This window comes from Nanorana parkeri, unplaced genomic scaffold, assembly GCF_000935625.1.
Source record: "Nanorana parkeri isolate BGI_ZX_2015 unplaced genomic scaffold, ASM93562v1 scaffold889, whole genome shotgun sequence".
NCBI classification, from domain to species: Eukaryota; Metazoa; Chordata; class Amphibia; order Anura; family Dicroglossidae; genus Nanorana; species Nanorana parkeri.
In genome coordinates this window covers 357,254-377,296 of record NW_017307157.1, presented here as the reverse complement: position 1 = coordinate 377,296, position 20,043 = coordinate 357,254, and the positions used below count along the sequence as shown (strand labels likewise).

Genomic DNA, 20,043 nt, shown 5'->3' with positions numbered 1-20,043 from the left:
TCGGCCAGAAAATGGCACTTTCTGCATTTTGCCAAAAGTGCAATTTTCGGCCGATATATCGGTCCATTCCTACCAGTAAGTATATATTTTTGGGTAATTTGATCATTAGAACTGTTCAAATACAATCTTGAGTGCAACAAAGTGAGAACTCATAACCACATTGAGACCTAAAAGCTAATTTATTTGAATGAGGGTTTAGTCTCTGTTTATTTTAATATTGATTTATTCCCACAAATTGGCAGATTCAACCCAAGTACAAGTTCCATAGTTTCTGCTTTGCCTGTTAGTTTGTCAATTCCCCTCTTGAACCCAATGATAAATAAAACGTAAGTCAAGTTGCTTGGTTGTTTTTGGTTTATGGGAAATTTGCCATGTGAGAAAATATTGGGGGGGTCTTTTTGGTCTAGTTTTGAAAATGCTTTTTGCTTGAATGACGTGCTGATCACAAGACTCAAATACTCCCAGCGAATGACCTAGAGGTATGTAGACCAAGAACTTATCTGTGACTTTGACTCTACAGACTGCATACTTGTTTTCTGGATCAAATAATTGATGCCAGAGACAACCAGGCAGCTAGTGTTCCCAGAAAGATGTCAGGGACGTCTAGTTCTATCATAATAGCTTTACTTTCCCTACTTGTAAGTAGCCTGTGTACCGCAGCCTACACATTTCTCTTGGTACAGGTTTTCTTCAGGGCACATATACACATCTACATTCTATTGTGTTGAGGTAACATGTGCATTTCTGCAACACACATTACATATATAAGCTCATTGCAGTGCCATTTATTTTAAGTCAACACTGCTTCAATGGACATAGGAAGCAGCGCACCACAATGCATGGTAATCCATTACCTTGTGTTGTGGTGCAATGCATCAAAATGCTGCATGTACGTGTCTGTCCATTCTGGGGTATTGACAGCCCATACAAAATTAATGGGTTACCTTAATACAACGTACATTAATGCAACATTCAAGAACGGCAAGTGTGAATGGAGCCTTAATAAAGCTTCAGAGTCCTTCACTATAATATCGGATAGCACTTTTTGTTTACACTGTGTGTAATACTTACAGCATGTTGTTTGGTGTTTTAGTGGATGGAAAGTAAGCTTTTAATAGGCGTTTTGCAAGACACTAGATCGTATATTTGTTTGTGATTCTCTCTAAATTAATGCATAAGGGTCTTACGCTGCACAAACATCCACCCCTGGATTTTACTTTGCCAGCCATTTCATATTCTTAGGCTGGGTTCACACCTGTGCGTACCATAGGCGCGTTTTTTCTGCTCATTTTGTGCACGTTTTTTCGCTCAGTGAAACGCGCGTTCGACGCTCGTTTTTATACCTCCCTGGCGGTATGATTTTTTTACATTTTCTCTCTCTTTTTTTTCGTTTTATTTTAAATTTTAAAACTTCCCGGCGGTCCCGCACCCCTGCAACGCGGCCGCTCGCAACGGACGGAACCCGGAAGTCGGCAGCGGCGGGAGGACACAGCGGGGATCGCGGACAAGGTAAGTCCTACGCTGTATTCCCAAGTGTGGCTCGGGGTTACCGCTTTGTTAACCCCGAGCCACACTCGGGAATACCAATGGATGCGTGCGGAAAAACGCCCCAAAGAAGCTCCTGTACTTGTTTGAGCGTAGGGCGTTTTTCAGCGCGTTTCCACCGGCTGAAATACACCCAGGTGGGAACCATGCCCATAAGGATTCATGGGATTTCACTTGCTGAGCGTTTTTCAGCGCTTCGATCAGCGCCAAAAGGTGTGAACCCAGCCTTACAGTCACACTTTAGTCTGTCATTCACCTGACCTGCAGAGGTCTTCATTGTTCTTTACAAAGGCATGAAACTGAGGTGCAGGTCGCATGTTAATGAGGAATTTCTATTCTATGTCTTTTCTTGTGTGTTTTTTTCTCTCCAGAAAATGGCCTCATCTCTTGTTTGTCTGTCATTCTTTTAAGTTAAAATTCTACAGAAGCGTCATATTGTAAAGGAGAAAAAGGTACCTTATGTGACGCGGGAAAGAGATGTGATGTCACGTCTGGACCACCCGTTCTTCGTCAAACTCTACTTCACATTTCAAGATGTTGAAAAACTGTGTATCCTTATCAGTAACCTGCTACTATGAAATGGGTCAACTCCGTTACCAGAATATTATCATTATTATACAGGATTTATATAGTGCCAACAGTTTGTGCAGCGCTTTACAATATAAGGAGGACATTAAAATACAAATCAAGACAAGCTGGTAAGGAGGACCGTGCCCATGAAAGCTTACAATCTAAAAACGCTCTATTGACCAGCAGATTTTGTATTACAGCTGAACTCCAGGCTTTCTTGAAGCTCAATCATATGGCAATCTGTACTCTGCTTGACAATATGTGAAAGCCATAAAATCATTTCTAAAAGGTACTATTATGTAGCCATCAAAGTGCAGCTCTGCAACTCACAAATATCAAATAAAGCTAGAATAGATGAGGGTGGCAAAGGACGCAACACACAGGGCTTCTTCACTTTACAAGTCTTGGCTTTCCAAAGAGTTTAGAAAGGTAGTAGGATGCGTAGTTGCCTTGCGTCGGACCAGCAAGAGTTTGCTGCTACTGTTTGCTGGTGTAAACAGGCATTGCTGACATCATCGAGCTACCCCATGGATACTCCTAATTTAAGAATTCTGTAAAATAGCATATATTCTGGGATGGAGATTAGACTTCATTAGGAGTGTTAAGTGCTACTAGTGCCAGGGCCTCATTTCCCCATAGGGTGCAATGACCATGGCCTTATGTGGCACTCAGTCACCCACATTTATTTATTTATTACAGGTATTTATATAGCGCCAACAATTTACGCAGCGCTTTACATAGTTGCACATTCACATCAGTCCCTGCCCTCAAGGAGCTTACAATCTAAGGTCCCCATCTCACATAGATACACGGCCAATTTAGACAGGAACCAATTAACCTTCCATCATGTCTTTGGAGTGTGGGAGGAAACCGGAGTACCCGGAGGAAACCAACACAAGCATAGGGAGAACATGCAAACTCCTTGCAGATAGTGATCTGGCCGGCTTTCGGACCAGGACCCCAGTGCTGCAAGGCAGAAGCGCTAACCACTACGCCACTGTGTTGCCCACATATAATGCTTTGATAGTCAGTAACATATTCTCATGTATAAAAATATGCTTCTGCTAGCATAGTAAAGTGACAGTTTGCCCTAATCTTCTGGGGTAATTTTTAGGTCTCTCTACAGCTTGCACACAACCTAGTGCTCTTTCTGAGAGATGTAGCGAGGGCAGTTGTCGCAGGCTACACAGTGCAACGTTGGGCTAGCAGTTGCACCGTGTAGCCTGTAGGTAATTTATTGATTGTTTGCAAGGCAGCCATTGACTCTCTGATTTTTTTTTTGTATTTGCACATATGACCTTTAAATTTAAATGATAATGTCATCGTAATTCAGATGGTGAGCTTGTTTATTAAAGGGCCCTAAAGGAGCATGTCTGTGTTGACCATGGTTACTGTTAACCTTTTCACAACCATTTTCTCAAGTTAAGGGGTTGTAAAATGGAGGAGAGGGTGGATTTGATGGTTGTAGTCAACAGATATTTTCTGTTCTGTTTAGGACATTGTGTAAATAAGTGTTCCAGTCCAGTGTTTAATCCTGTTTTATTTTGAGCAGATTTTATGACAGGTAGCTTTTATTGTTTTAAAAAGGAAAATGATACTGTTGTGCATGTGGTTTCTTAACAAGTGCTCCAGATTTTGGCCTCAGTTTCGCTAAGAACGGTGAACTACTGAAATACATAAGGAAGATCGGCTCATTCGATGAAACATGCACAAGGTTTTACACTGCTGAAATTGTGTGTGCTTTAGAATATTTACACGACAAGGGAATTATTCACAGGTGAGAAAGTCATGTTAAATATATTTACAAATGAATAGAAGATGATACAATGGTTGTGGGGTATTTTTGTCAGTTCAGTCATGGGTACCAAAATTGAGATGAAAAATTGTTTTAAAGTAGCAGTGACTGCTGTTGGATCTTTTTCTACTAAAACTGCTAAACATAAAGTGCAAGTAAGTTTGTATAAAATAGGTTTTAATAATAGATATTGGTAAATGTATAAACATAACATGAAACATTAACATAAGGCATCTGAAGATCTTCAAAGTATAGGTGGCATAGTAGTAGTCCTCTATTGGTTAAACTTGATAGACGTGTACATTTTAAACCCAACTATGTAACATTTTCTGCAGCTCTATTCTTGTCCTGTATTAAAGAAGACTACTAAGCTTCATTAAACCAAACCCAAAAGCCTTTTTAAAGTGACACTGAACTCTAAATCTTAAAAATCCATTTAAGAACCTGAACTAATAACCAGGGCTTGAAAATTCACTCGTCCTCTCCGGAGCCAGACGAGTAGCTTCTTGGGTTTATTAGCCCGCTATGTGATCGCAATAAAGTTAAGTGGAAAAAAAATGCAAAAAAAAAATTTAAGTTACCAAAACAAAAAAATGTTAAGTCAAATATACAGAAAAAGACCCAAATTTTTATTTAAAGTCCCCTGCCCTCACATACACACACAAACATGCATCAGGTGCGCCTACATGTGATAATAGCGACTGCGCCACACATTACATATTACCGCGAAAGTCAGAGTGAGGGCAATAATTTTAGGGCCATTAATCACTATTAACACTAAACTGATGAGCAGTAAAAGCTTTTAAATCGTCGCCTATGGCCAATTTTGGGTATGGTATTTTTTTGCGATTTTGCATGCACACGCAATTTACAAATTTCACATGTTTGGTGTCTTTTTGCCCTATGGGACCCCGTCTTTAATATTTAACCAAAAATATGGGTAAGAATAAATGTTTTTTTAACTTAACGTAGGGGGGGAAAAAAATTTCCCCGAAATTTACAGTACTTTTTTTTTCATTTTGTGTAGTAAAAAATAAAAACCTCAGTGGTGATTATATACCACCAAAAGAAAGCTCCATGTGTCACCAAATGTTTTTTAACATAAATTGCAAGGCTATAGTCTGGTCATGCTGACTGGTGAAATTTTTGACTGGTGAGACTAAAAAAATGTTCAAGCCCTGCTAATAACAAAACCTTATTTGTGTATCACTCGGCCTGTAGATCCTCAAATCATCCCTGAATTGGTGCTGACACTGTCCTTCCTTCTGGAGGGTGACTACCTTTGTTCCCCATGGTCCCTGTGTGTGTTGTCAAGTAGCCACCGCTCCAAGCTCGCTCCCATGATTGACTACAATCTCAGTACATGGGGGCCAAAAGTAGGCACCACCCCCTTCCAATGAAGATGATCTTATTGACCACCGAGGTATTTTTCTTTGGACACGGAGTTAGCAGTTAGTTGGGCTTATCCCTAAGGTCTGGCAGTTGAAGTCCAAAGTAACAAAATGCAAACATTGTTTGTAATGTATGAAAAGGAGGGCTAACAAAAGTAATAGCTGATGCATACAGAGGAGGGCTACTTCAGGTGATTTGGTGTCATGTAGCGGTTACCATTGTTTGCATGCAGTGACTGATATTAACTGCTTTTAAATTGTTTCAGAGACCTTAAACCTGAAAACATTTTGCTTGGTGAAGACATGCATATTCAAATTACAGACTTTGGGACAGCGAAGGTCTTATCGTCTGACTCCAGGCAAGGTGAGGTTTCTTGCTTTCAATTTATTATTATTTAAAATGTATTTAGACCAATGTAGATTGTATTGTGGTATAGCCAGGGTACTGTGGTATACCTCAATAGAGTAGATTGCTGAAACTAGAGTATGGAGACTTGGCCTCACTATACATTCTTCTATTTTTTTTTTCATTCGCCTTGGGTCTGAATGAGAAAAATAGAACAGATTCCTCTATCAGCACTTGTAAGCGTTGATGGAGGAATCTCCCGCTGTTTGCATTGTATTCTGATGCCAGCCACTGTCCGAATACCTGACCAGATCCGGCAGCTGATTGGCTTACCGATCTGTTCATTCGAAAATTTTCTGACTGGCTCCTTTGATCAGCTGATCAAAGGATGCCGGCCGAAATGGTGCCGACAGCGGCACATACAGTGCAAATTTTCATAATGTATGGCCAGCTTTAGAGCAGAATAAAAAGATTGTGCCATGAAAGATTCCAGACATGTAATGTACAATTGATCTGCAAATCTATGATCGTTGTTTCCTGGACCGCATTCACATACAGTAGAACTGTCAGAATGTTCAACTTACTTTTTTTAACAAGTTTTATGCACATATTAAGCAGTCTTTCAATCTTTTATAGTAACAAACCGCAGCTCATAGAATCTGGAAACAGAAATTCTGTCCTCTGAGCAACTGAAAGGAAGAATTCCTATTGGAGTAGACTAACTTTAATGAAAAAAAAAATAGCTTGTAACTTCCGTTGTAAATCCCCATTCTACTGATTGAGAAATGCGTGGGGTTCAGGTTGCAGATTCCTTTAAGTGCTGACCAAATGATTGTAGGCCGCTATTCTGTGTTTTCCAGAACTGAAAAATAAAGAGAAATGTACCTTTTAAATAAGTGGAGCAATGGAAGTTTGTTCTGAGTTTGTCAATAATGTATCTCTTTTATTGGTTTGTAGCACGAGCAAATTCATTTGTAGGGACGGCTCAATATGTGTCGCCAGAACTTCTCACAGAGAAATCTGCTTGCAAGAGGCAAGTATTATTTTACTCCATTTTCGTAGTGAACCTTTAAGAAACATAATTGAGATGATTGATTGACTGTGTGTGTGTAAAAAATATATAATAAAAGAATGAATATATGTATGTATGTATGTATGTACTGTATGTATGTATGTATATATATAATTTAGGGCTGGTAATGATTAAAATTTTTCGTGTTCGATTAATCAAAATTTTTTTTATCGATTTAATTTCAATTAATTATAACGCACATACAGATCCAACTATATTGGCCTATACACATACAGCACAGCAATGAAGTAATAAAATGAACTAGGATCACACTAATCCAGCACGTTATTAATCTCACGTGCCCCACTCAATATGGCCGCCGCTTGAGTGGGGCAACTCAGAATAATAACGTGCTGGATTAGTGTGATCCTAGTTCATTTTATTACTTCATTGCTGTGCTGTATGTGTATAGGCAAATGCCTTGGCTGGCGCTCATGCAGAAAGTTTCTTGGGCAAACTCACCGGCCCAAGTGGCTCCGTCGGCTAACGAAGGGGGGAGGAGTCCGGTGACATCACGGACATCGACATAACTGGACTCCTCTTCCCTTCGTTAGCCGACGGAGCCAGTTGGGGAAGGGGGGAGGAGTCCGGTGACGTAGATGTCCGTGACGTCACTGGATCGCCAACGCGGCTCGCTGAAGCCGGCGAAGAGGTGAGTGTTTTCATTAGCGATCAAAATAATTTTAATCGATCAAAAAGTTTAACGATTAATCGAGAAATGAATCTTTAATTTCCACAGCCCTAATATAATTTTATTTCTTTTTGGCATTGTATTCTTTCACATTGAGGTTATTGTAGTTGTTTTAAAATAACAAAAAGATTCAGCAGCACTGCCAAACACTAAGATCTGTTTGAGAAATCTGTTTGAGAAAGAAACATAGGGGAATTTATGAAAACTGGAGCAGCTGTGCACAGCAACCAATCAGCTTCTCTCTTTCAATTTCAAATCTTTAACTGAACAAACTAAAGAGAGAAGCTGGTTGGTTGCCATGAGCAACTGCTCCACATTCTGTCTGCTCCAGTTTTGGTAAATTCTACTTGTAGTTTCTTCATTATAGATCTATACACAAATGGGTCAACTTGATGCAAATTGTTGTATCAATTATGTGTTTTTATATCTTTGTTAATGGGGAATACCTATTTGCTCGTTACATTCCCAGGCTCCTGCCTTGCAGTGCTACAGAGTGGTTGTGCTGTACTACATCTTCTCATAATGCAATTGATCTATGAGTCAGCGGAATTACTGAAAACAATGAACTCCCCGTGGGGTTGACATTCTATCTGAACAGTTGTAAACCAGGAAGCAAAGTGATAGCACTGCGCCATTGAGTGCTCTCTAGTGGCTAATATACAAATATCTCCAATTCAATTAAACATTTCCTGAGAGCTTTTTGGAAGGTGCCGTTGCTGACCTCTAACCTCCTCCTAAAATTCTAGTTGTCTTGCTCTTATGCTGACCTGAAACAAGTGTGCAGATCAGGAAATAAGTAGTAAAGCCATACTTATTTTGGGGCTAGTGACTCGAGGTATTAAGACAGGGTCTGTTAAGGGTAGACCCTAAAATAATAGTTCAAATATGTAACACTACAAAATGTACCATACTTCCCCTTTAAGAAAAATGTCTGCTGCCATAATTCTAGGGAAGCTCCTCTCTTTGCTACTTTGTAAGTTCTACAGTCAGCCAGCATTCTGTAATGGAGAACGGGCACAGACACTGGCCTGCTTTTTTGCTGTATTGCATGGATATAATTGGTTGTGTATAGTCATCTAGGTTGTTTCTCATTTTAAAACCGGTTTCTTTATTAGATATGTATCATTATGTAAATATTTTTTTTGCTCCTCCCCTCAGTTCGGACCTCTGGGCGCTTGGTTGTATTACATATCAATTAGTAGCCGGACTACTACCATTTAGAGCCGGGTAAGAGAATGCCATGATTTACATGATGCACATGTGTGCATTCTTTGTGTTATGACTTTGTCGTGTAATGCATGTGTCCTTCTGTCTTGCAGAAATGAATATCTTATATTCCAGAAGATAATAAAGCTGGAGTATGACTTCCCAGAGAAATTCTTCCCTAGAGCAAAAGACCTTGTAGAAAAACTTCTGGTAACTTTTTTCTTTTCCCTAGGAATCCTTTCTGTGGTTTTTAATCGTGATCAATGGAAACTGACCAATCAGCCTTCTGTGTATTAGTTTGTGTTCAGCTTGGTTACCTATGCCATTTACCTAAACTGGGTTAAGATATCGTAACCCCGTCATGGCTGAGCTTGTTTTTAGTTTCTGTTCGTTAATGACCGACAAACTTTTTTTTAAATTTTTGCTGTGTGATTCTTCCACATCAGAAATATACTTTGTTACTAAGTGCATCCACACATATTATATAGGGATGCACCGATACTGGTATTTTAGTACCGAGTACGAGTACCGATAATTTTTTCCGGTTGTTGCCGATACCAAGTACCGAGTAACGGAAGTCCCATTCAGGAAGCCAGGGGGCGTTTAATGACTTGCCACCTGGCTTCCTGATTAGCCGGGCAGCATGTAAAGACTCGCCACCTGGCTTCCGATTAACAAGAAAGCCGTCCCCTCTCACCTTGGCACGTCCAGCCTGTCACCCCCGGGGCCTCTCCAACCAGGAACGGTCTTGCTCCAGTACCCAGCCGGAGCCGTCTTGCTGGCCAATCATGGAAGCCGTGCGCCGTGTAATGACGGGAGGCCGGCTCCATGCTCCCTCGTCATGAGATGACGAGGGAGCATGAAGCCGGCTTCCCGGCCAATCAGAATGCTGGGCGCTGCATCATTACACAACGCTCGGCTTCCTGATTGGCCAGCTTTCCGACCAATCGGGACCCAGGCCGCGCGTCATTACACGCTGCCCTGCTTCCTGATCGGTCGGTAAGTCGGCTCCATGCTGTCTCATCGCAAATGACGAGAGAGCATGGAATCAGGAAACCGGGCAGCATGTAACGACACGCTGCCCGGCTTCCTGATACAGGAAGTACTCATGCTAGGCATCAGAGCATTTTGGGCGCGTATGAGTACTCGCCCAAATACTCTGTATTGGCATCGATATCGCTACTAGTATCGGTGCATCCCTAATATTATATATTGTTTTTAGAGGACAGATAGGGCTCTATATTTATATCACATATGTGAACCTAACGCCTCACTTAGGACAAATAAAATATAAAAATTGAGGGAAAAACGTAAAGAAAACACTTTTTTTCCCCTGTTTTGATTTGTAGTATTTTTTGGAAAAATTGCACAGCTAAAAAAAATACATTTAAATACATTCATTTATTTGGAAAAACCTCACATTCCTAGGATTTTAGAAATGTTTCTGTACTTCTCAACCTAAAACTAAAACCTAACATTTTTTTCTCTTTTTTCTCTAAAAGCTAATAGAGGTCACCTGGCATACAATGTCACTGTCACTTTTTATTTGTTAAATTAATTTTATTTATTATTTTATTTAATTATATTAAGCAGTCATTGTGAATGAATTTCACTATTACTGCTTGATAATTTAATTCATTTTTGGTTATTATTAGGCTGCTTCAAACTTAAGAACAGCCATTAATAACCTTAATGACACTGATCCTGCAGCATTTCAGGATCAGATGTCACTAAACGCTTCTGATCGTTCCCACAATGATCAGAAGCCTGCAACATTGTTTCTGCAAAAGAAACATGTAGTTAAATGTTTCTATTGCAGAAACTTTAGAAAAAAAAGTCTGTTATACATCGGGATTTCCTAATCCCGGTCTATACCAGATGTCAAAGAGTGACGGCAAGAACAGTAAATGCGGCTCTGCTCTCACTGTCGGACACCCGATTCCTGAAAAAGCTTAAGTCTTTCATTAATGGATGCCTCAATACTGAGGCATCCATTAATGAACTGTAACTGCTGATTCTCAGCGGTTACCAGCATTACAGAGCCCCAAATAGCTGATCACGTACAGTGTACGTGATTAGTCATTTGGGGACTTAGTAGCGGGGACGTACAGTGTACGTCTTCCATCACTAGGGGGTTAAATAAGGTTTCTGAGCATTATTCTACATCTTGTTTTGAACTACTGTCCTCTCCCACAGGTCCTAGACCCTACTAAACGATTAGGCTGTGAAGAAATGGGAGGCTATGACCCCCTAAAGGCCCATTCATTCTTCGACGGCATCACGTGGCAGGACCTGCACCTTCAAACGCCTCCAAAGCTCACAGCGTATTTACCGGCAATGGCTGAAGATGACGAAGAGTTCTATGGAAATGTAAGCAGTGCTGTGCTGTTAGACCACATTTATGATAGTGCAGCGTCATTGAAGACCCCAGCTCAGAGGGAAAAGGACCTTTACTGTTGTGAGAGAACTGGCAAACTTTGTTTTAGTTCATTTGTGTATTCAAGATAATACATGTGCAAGAGCCTAAGGGTTAGAAATGTATTGTTATGTCCTTAAGAAACAAAAGCTTTGGTGCATTGTTGGTGAGTGAGGAGCGCAATAATAGGTGGTAATATTAATTCTTTTCTTTATTGTTAAGTCAAATCTAGCTTCTTCTTTGCGATACAAATAAAAGTGTCTAGATAGTGACTGGGTGTTAAAATGGATGCCTTGGATCATTGGTGCTGCTCCAATTCTTGGCTCCCCAACCTCTGAAACGTGTTGGATATATTACCATTTGTTTTAACAAAGTACTAAATAATTCATGCTTGAAAGCCTTTTGACCACTGATTGCAGTGCTTTTTACCCCCCAACACCTAAGCTACAGTTTTGGGGGACCTGTTACCCCCATGGTGCCTCCTTGAAATGAGCTGGCACACAAAATCCTTCCTTTAAGTTGTTCCTTACCACCTCCTATATTAAAGAAAGGTCCAAATGAATTTTTCCACAATAGTCCAGCACTACTTCATACACTCACACAGACATCGTTGTTGGACCAATGTCACACTTCACGCGCTCGTTCTTTGTTTACACATCTATCTCAGCAGGTTGGATGTCTATGTCCCATATTCAGACATAACTGGCAGGTTGCTTTATGTCACTCTGCTCTTTATTTGTAGTTATTTAGAAAAGCCCACTGCTTTGTGACCCTTCGAGGGGGAGACCTACTGAATGGCTGATTTGACATATTCTCTAATATTGAGGCTTTTCTCATGCTATCCCCTCCTCTGCAGACCCTTTCATCTAACAAGAGTGATGAGCAGAAAAATACCAATCTTATTATGGTAGGCCTTTCACCTGTAGACCACAATGGGGTTGCTGTCTTATTTCATACCTCACTGGTGTATAGGAGTGGTATTATTGCACTGGGTAGCACTTTTGTGGCATGTGAGCCGTACACGGGAAATATTTCAGAACATCTTGTAATTAGTATGGGGTATGTAGAGTTCACTCATGAATACTGCTGGAAGCTCAGTCCTCTTAATTTGGCAAACACTGCTTATTTTGCCTAATCACATACATGAATAATTAATAATAGAAGGGTTACAGCAAGTTTAATGTTCTATATGTCATGCCTTTTAGTCAACAACATGATAGCATTACAGGCATTATGGGGAATTTATCAAGACTGGCGCAGGAGGTTATTTTGTACTTACTACTAACAATTTGCATTACATTTTTCGTTTTAATGGATAGTTCTTCAGGTTTGATCCATTTTTCACACATTATGGTGTATACTGTTGTATTAATTCCATGCATGCTTATGTTTCAATTCCAAGCATGTCCCGGACCATATCCAGTAAGAAAATGTTCAGAAATCATATGTAAAAAAAAAAAAATGTTTCTCAATATGTGGTATGTGTAACCTAAGGAATACTTGGGAGAAATTCAAGGGGCATTCCTGCCCGTCAAATTATACTTGGTATGCTAGTTGGAAAGCTGTAGTTTGTAGCTTTCTAGTTTGTAAATACTAGATCTTGCACAAAACAAACTCGATCGCTTCATTTAATTAAAAAAGATAAGGCATCTTTTGTAAAGCACTGGTAGATGGTATGAGAAATACATGTATAAACTTACTGGGTAACGTTTCATCATAGCGAGAGGGTACATAATATAATATTGTTGAGAAACTTTGTTCTAACGCACTCTAAATTTAATAAACCACCTAACTGGAAAAACGTCAGAGGACATCCAAGGGTATACAATGTAAGGACATCCAAGGGTATTCCAATCTGCTGCTAGCTCCGTTCTAGTATTCTGACAGCAGCTACTGGCTGTTGTCGGAATACAATGCAAACAACAGGAGATTCATCCATCAACACTCATAAGCGTTATTGAAGGAATCTGTTCTGCCTTTCTTTCGTTCAGCCCGCGAGTTGAACGAAAAAAATAGACCCATGTGCACCCCACTTAACACTTGCAGTGCAGTAAGTGAATAAAATGGAGTTCCCACCACGAAAAGATGATGGGAATGACAGTACAAAGAGGTTAACTCTTCATTGGTAGCATGTACACTATCTCTTAAAGTGTTTCTTAATAAAAATATATTGAAGGAGCATCGTTTCCATTGTCTGCAGATCCTAAAAATGTATTGTGCTACCCCATTTGGGGACCCAGACTCACAGGTGGTATGTTCGTCTAATGTATGGCTTCCTCTCTCTTTTAGTACGATGACCTTCTGAGTCAGTTTGGAGGTATGCAAGTAGCCTTGTCTGTATCACCCCAAGCACTGCCGACACCAGAACCCATTCTGCCGCAGCGGTGTGGCAGTAACATAGAACAGTACATCCACGACATCGACAATAATTCTTTCGAGCTTGATCTACAGTTCTCACAGGAGGAAAAGCGGCTACTGCTAGAAAAACAAACCGGAGGAAACCAGTGGTAAGGGGATCCCGTTCTGTCTCTTTAAAAACGTTTTAGGCCTTAACAGGTTTGATTTAAACTACCAATATTGCCATGAGGGTGTCGTTGAAAATGATATCTGAACGTTTCTGGGGGTTATTTGAAATAAGATTCTAGTCCTGATGGACATAACTAACTAGCTTGCTGCCAATAATACAATGGAAAGATACAGCATCCTAGACGAGCTTGCTACAGGAGGAGAGTAGGCTGCACTGTGCTACACACTAGATATAAGTTCAGAGCAAAATATTTCAAAAGCTCTTTAAGTACAGCGATGTTTCAGCAAATCCTGTACTGGCAAAGTAATAGCGCTTAACATTTATAAGAAGAGTATGGCTGTAAAATATAGCAGGTTATATAATATTTAACAAGGTCACATTTTGCACATTTTGTATTTCATGAGTGTGTTTTCTATTGGCATGGTTATAATACAGCAGTTTTGTATTTGTTTATTAAATGAGTAAATGTATAAAAGAATGTTAACTATGTGGTAGGCTTGGCACACTATTGCAAATAACACTCCCTGCAAACATGCAGTAAGCAGGTCTTTTTACCAATGCACCCACAATGTTCAGTTGTGAACACGGGCTTACTGCTGATTAGAGTATTTGTTTGTTGCAGTGTTTGTTGCATGATCAGCTGATAAGGGAGTCATACTATACAAGCCAAGCATTATATTTGCATAAGCATGTCACTGTTGTGCTCATTGTTACTCATTTTTGTTTTGTTTTTTTTCTACAGGCACCAATTTGTAGAAAATAATTTAATTCTAAAAATGGGTCCGGTTGATAAACGTAAGGTAAGTGTAAGGTTGTTATTTAGGGGAATTTATAGTGATATTTGTGTGTGTGTGTAATTTAAAAAATAAATAAATATATACCGTGTTTCCCCGAAAATAAGACACTGTCTTATATTTTTTTTGGCTCAAAAAAAACACACTAGGTCTTATTTTCGGGGTAGGTCTTATTTTTTTTCTTTTTTATTGTACAACAATCCACACTTATTCATGTACAAAAGTCTACATGTATTCATGTACAAAAATATGGTTATCATATATATATATATATATATATATATAGGGCTTGAAAAATGTTAGGGGGTCTCACCAGTCAGTCAAAAATGTCACCAGTCAGCACGACCGGACTATAGCCTTGCAGTTTATGTTAACATTTTTTGGGGACAGATAGAGCTTTCTTTTGGTGGTATATAAAATCACCAGGGGTGGGGGGGTTATTTTTTTACTATATAATGAAAAAAGTACAGTAAATTTAAAAAAAAAAGTTAACAAAGTTTCCCTAAGTTATGATATAAAACATCTATTCTTACCTATATTTTTTGTAAAATAAAAAAGACGGGGTCACGTCGGGTAAATAGACCAAACATGTCAAGCCTTAAAACAACCACACTGTAAATTGGCCATAGGCGATGCTTAAAACGCTTTTACTGCTCGTCAGTTTAGTGTTATCAGTAATTAATGGCCCAAAAATTATTGCTCACACTCCGACATTCGTGGTTATATGTAACATGTGCGGCACAATAGGCGCAATCGTTGTTTTCGCGCATATGTGTATGTGGGGGGGCGGAGGACTTTTTTTTTATGTTTTTTTTAATTTTTTTAATGCTTCTTTATTTTTTATGATTCTTTAATTTTTGTATTACTTTTTTTTTTTTACACAACTTTATTGCTATCACATGGGGGGGGGGGAGGAATTACATGACAGGTCCTCTTTATGCAGACATCAGGGGGTCTCCAAGACCCCTAATGTCACCTAGGGACCCCCAAAGAAGCTGACGCAGCAGAGATCTGCTTCATCAGCTTCTGTAGCCGGAAAGTGACACTGAATGCAGGAAGTGATGTAATATACATAATCTCCTGCATTCCAGGACTGGAGAGTAGATCAAAGGGAGATCGTGTACTGATCTCTCTTTGATCTCCTGTTACAGAGCCGTGCCGGTCACGGCCGCATCGGACACAGCGGATCTCGGGACCGGCAATGGCAGTAACAGCTGCTGCTAATACAAGCGAGCGGGCGACTCCAGACGCTCGATCGCTTGAATGCAAAGCTCCCGGCCGGCAGGCCAGGAAGCTGCTCGTCGGGCTCCGCCATCCTCTCGTCACTGACGAGCGAACGAGTCGATTTTTCAAGCCCTGTATTTTTTTTTTATTATGGTCAAGAGTAAAAAAAAATAAATACTTTTTTTGTAACAGTTGAAATAATAGGATTTTTAACTTATCTGTTAAATCCTTTTCTTGGGGTACAGTACAAGACACAGGCAGAATTAAAGATTTGATTCTGTGTCCTGTAGTGTATGACCAAGAACATAAGATTTTTGACTTGTATTTAAAAATTATTTTTTTGGAGTACAGTACAAGACACAGGCAGAATCAATGTAATACCGACATATTACCCAGTCATCTTTGATTATGCGTCCTCTAAAATTATTTTCTTGGAGTATTGCTTCACCTGCTTTTTGGATAGACCAATATATAATGGTTATATGCAATATCTTATTATTTTGATTGTACAGTACAGGACACAGGCAGAATCAAAGATGATATCACCATATTACCCAGTTGTCTTTGATTCTGCATTGTCCTGTATTGTACTCCAAGAAAAGGATTTTACAGGCAAGTCAAAAATCCTATGTTCTTGGTCGTACAGTACAAGACACAGGCAGAATCAAAGACAACTGGGTAATATGGCGGTATTGTCTTTGAATCTACCTGTGTTCTGTACTGTACAGTCAAAATCAATCACAACACTTGGAAGGAGCCCTTTAAAAAAGTTATGTGAATGTTAAAATCTTTTGGGGAGAATGATTCACTCATGTTCAGTAATAAAACTAATCGATTCCTTTTGTATATGCAGGGCTTGTTTGCACGCCGACGTCAGCTGCTTCTTACAGAAGGTCCACACCTATATTACGTGGATCCAGTAAACAAAGTCCTGAAAGGAGAGATTCCATGGTCACCGGAACTGCGCCCAGAGGCCAAAAACTTTAAAACATTTTTTGTTCATACTGTAAGTCTCATTGGATGTATGGCAGAAGAAGTGTTTTCATATAACATGTAAACAAACTTTTTTTACGAGTATGCACTTCAACCAATTGCAGAGTGCATTCTCATGGGATTTTGAGTTCCCAGCTCTGTCAGGAAGCAGTGATGTCGCCAGCATCTTCCAGGATTCAGGGCCTAAATAAGCATTTAAAAAAAAAAATTGGGGTGGTATTTTTTTATATTTAATAGCTATTAGAGCCATCTGTGTTTAGGGGACAGGGTGCAAAAGATTTGGCCTTCCATTTTCATTATTTTTTTTACTTTACTGTCGGGGGCTCTGGGTCTAAACAGACCCCTGGTATTTCCCTTTAAATAAAAAAAAAAGAGAGATTGAGGACACAGGGTCCTAAATTTCTTTTTCTGCAGCCTCTGTTATGAATGAACTGGAAGCCTCTATATAGAGCGTTCCTGTCCATTCATAAACTGAGGATATAGTATGAGTTACTATGTCCACAATCATGAATGAACAGGAAGTGATGTAGAACACTTCCTGTTCATTCATAACTGGGGACATAGTACGCATACTATGTCCTCGGTTATTTACAAACTGTTCTTGTAACCCGCTCTATATCCTGACTCGCCTGTCATAGGAGGCCGAGCCAGGCGGTGCAGGAGGCGAACTCAGCCTGCTGACAGCTCACTCCTCCCCGCTCTCCATCCTGACTGTCTGTCACAGGAGCCAGGCGGGTCGGGCGGGAGGAGAGCTTGGCTTCCAGTGACAGCTGTCTGTGCCCTGCTCCTCCCTGCTCATCTTTCTAAGTTGTCGCCTCCACGCTCTGCCTCCTGAAATCTTCTCTTCTCCCCGCTCGGCACCAGTCTGTGTCACTTTGGATCCCTGCTGCCTCTGCCGACAGGGGCATGGGAGAGCAGTGTGCATTAGAGGGGACACAGACCGACGCCCAGTGGGGAGAAGAGAAGCAGTCGGGATACACTGAATTTTCGGCCATATTTTTGATATTTTACATTCGACATTTTGCCCAAGGAACTGTTTTCATCCGAAATGTTTTGCAGCTGAAATTTCGGTGCATCCCTACTTTAAATACACACCGTCACTTTCCCGCTTTAGAGCAAAGTGGCAGTCTCTGGTGATACCTGCACCCAGAATTTGTCTTGGTATCATAGGGCCATAATGTGAAGGAAAGTCAATGGCATCACAAACGCATAAAAAAAAACCAAAACTGGCAGAAAATTAAACTCTTCTCTGTTCAGTCCAAAACTAAAAAAAAAAAAACATGCTGACTGGTGTCAGCCTTTAATTTTTAAGCAATAATTGTCTTGTCATAATGTCAGGTGGTGAACAAAAGGACAATCTAGTTGCCTGCACAGACGCAAGGCCATACCAGCAAATTGTTGTGAAAGGGTTAAGAAAAATTGCACAGGGACCTTCCAGCTTGCTGGAACACTGACATGACCAATCTGGGTCAGAGTGAAAAGTTGCTGAGTCCTGGTGTGAGGCGATTCTGACAAAAGGCCTAATTCACTAAACTCTGAAGTGAAAAGTATGGCTTTGTCCTCTTGTGGATCTTGACTGCGTTGTTAGACTCGAGCCTCTCAGCTCTTCTAGTTCTTGCCCTGTCTAGTGCCTCACTGTATCCTGACAGTTCACACTAGCACCTAACTCCTGCCACAGCCATGACTTACAGTTTTAACCACTTCATGACTGAGCTATTATAAAAAATATATTTATATATAATTTTTATTTTCCTAATTTAGTTTTAAACTTTTTATTTTATTTTTTTACACTAAAAAAAAGTTTTAAAAAAACAACTTCTATTATTTATTTTTTTGTCAGTTTATATTAAGCAGTCACTATGACTGCTTGATAAATTAACTTTTTTTTTGGCTATTAGGCTGCACCAAACTTAGGAACAGCTAATAATAGCCTTAGAGACTGATCCTGACAGCATGTCAGATTCAGATCTCACTAAAGGACTTTGATCCTGCTCAGACGATCAGAAGTGATACATTTCAGGCAAAGAGATACATTGTAATCAATGTGAGTCACTCTGCTACCTCTGTGCTATTTTCAGCTGTCAAATACGGGATTGCTATTTAGCGATCCCGTAACGGCTTAATTCTTTCATTAATGAAAGAAAGAAGCTTTTACAAAAGCTTAACTATTTCATGAATGAATGCCTCAATATTGAGACATTCATTAATGACGGGTAACCGCTGAGAATCAGCGGTTACCGGCATTGCAAAGCCTTAAATTACTCGTCTCGTACAGTGTACGTGGCCAGTCATATAGGCACTTTGTGACGGGACGTACAGTATACGTCTCCCGTTACGAAGGGGTTAAATAGGAGAGCTCATGATTATTTGCATTCCTTTCTGTAATCTGGCAGATTCTTCTTGGTTCTGTTACTGATGGAGGGTAACTGAATTTTGTGATTTCAACAGCTTCTCATTGATAACAATATAGTTTTCCCGGGTGTTTTGTATAATTGTGGATGTGGGCGGGAAATACATCTGTTAGCATTATCACTTTTCTAACTTTTGCGATCTTCACTTGCAGCCTAACCGAACATATTACCTGATGGATCCCAGTGGAAACGCTCACAAATGGTGTAAAAAGATTCAGGAAGTGTGGCGGCACAGATATCAGAATCACCAAAACAGCAGCATGTAGCATTGCGTCTCTTCCACGTCCTGCAAGCTTCCCTCATGCTGCTAGACTCCCCGATTCAACAGATGAGCTTTACGTAGCAGAACAGAAGAGAGAACCCTTCTCCAATTATCCAAGACACCATCTCTCCATGACAAATCATACCGTCAGAAATCTACATAGCGTAAAAAAAAAAGAATTTAAAAAAAAAAACACGAAGACAAACGTGGACATTTAATGGAATCCAGGGTTTACCTTGCTTCTTTTCTGTGCTTCTGTTGAGTTACAACATGCATATCGTTGCTGTGGTGATTTTGCTTTTGTGCACACCAGCTCTATATCTTCTGCAACCTAGTGGGTAGGCCTCGTTATGCCAGCTTTAACATACAGTCAGTAGAAACACAGATCGTCGTACTTGTGCACACATTGACAAACTCATATACTGTAGTCTGTGGGACCTTCCTCTTGCCTATTTTAGTTTTATTCAGTTGTCCAGTGAAACTAGTTTTTGGTCAGGAAGCTTGACAACCTATACAACGCTGCAGGGTAGAACATAGCAGTCTTGTAATGGTATCCACTACCCGGTGGTGCAAGGAACACCAGTTCTGCTCTTTACTTCTGTTTTTGTTTTCTTAAATAGTGCATTCAGTAAGGTGAGATGTACAATTAGTAAAGTTATCGTCACCGGTTCTACGTGGTACTTCTAGTTGTGTTCGTGCAGGAACGGTGCACCTGTCAACACAGAGTTTAAATAACAAGAATCAGGCCGCAGAGGAAATAGTATGTTGACGTAAGCACTGAATATAGAGTTATATACATT

At 40.0% G+C, this 20,043-nt stretch overlaps 1 protein-coding gene across 1 annotated transcript in view; it reads left to right on the top strand.

The window, feature by feature from the left end:
- The window catches only part of PDPK1 (3-phosphoinositide dependent protein kinase 1), a 63,078-nt gene extending 43,640 nt beyond the window's left edge, over positions 1 to 19,438 (top strand). The window contains exons 4-14 of the mRNA XM_018565808.1: positions 1,957 to 2,094; positions 3,748 to 3,892; positions 5,568 to 5,665; positions 6,605 to 6,680; positions 8,569 to 8,637; positions 8,730 to 8,826; positions 10,813 to 10,986; positions 13,322 to 13,539; positions 14,302 to 14,359; positions 16,431 to 16,583; positions 19,134 to 19,438. Of these exons, the coding sequence (XP_018421310.1) occupies positions 1,957 to 2,094; positions 3,748 to 3,892; positions 5,568 to 5,665; positions 6,605 to 6,680; positions 8,569 to 8,637; positions 8,730 to 8,826; positions 10,813 to 10,986; positions 13,322 to 13,539; positions 14,302 to 14,359; positions 16,431 to 16,583; positions 19,134 to 19,247 (1,340 nt within the window). The 3' untranslated portion in view covers positions 19,248 to 19,438. The remainder of the gene's footprint in view (positions 1 to 1,956; positions 2,095 to 3,747; positions 3,893 to 5,567; positions 5,666 to 6,604; positions 6,681 to 8,568; positions 8,638 to 8,729; positions 8,827 to 10,812; positions 10,987 to 13,321; positions 13,540 to 14,301; positions 14,360 to 16,430; positions 16,584 to 19,133) is intronic.
- Positions 19,439 to 20,043: the final 605 nt, after the last annotated feature.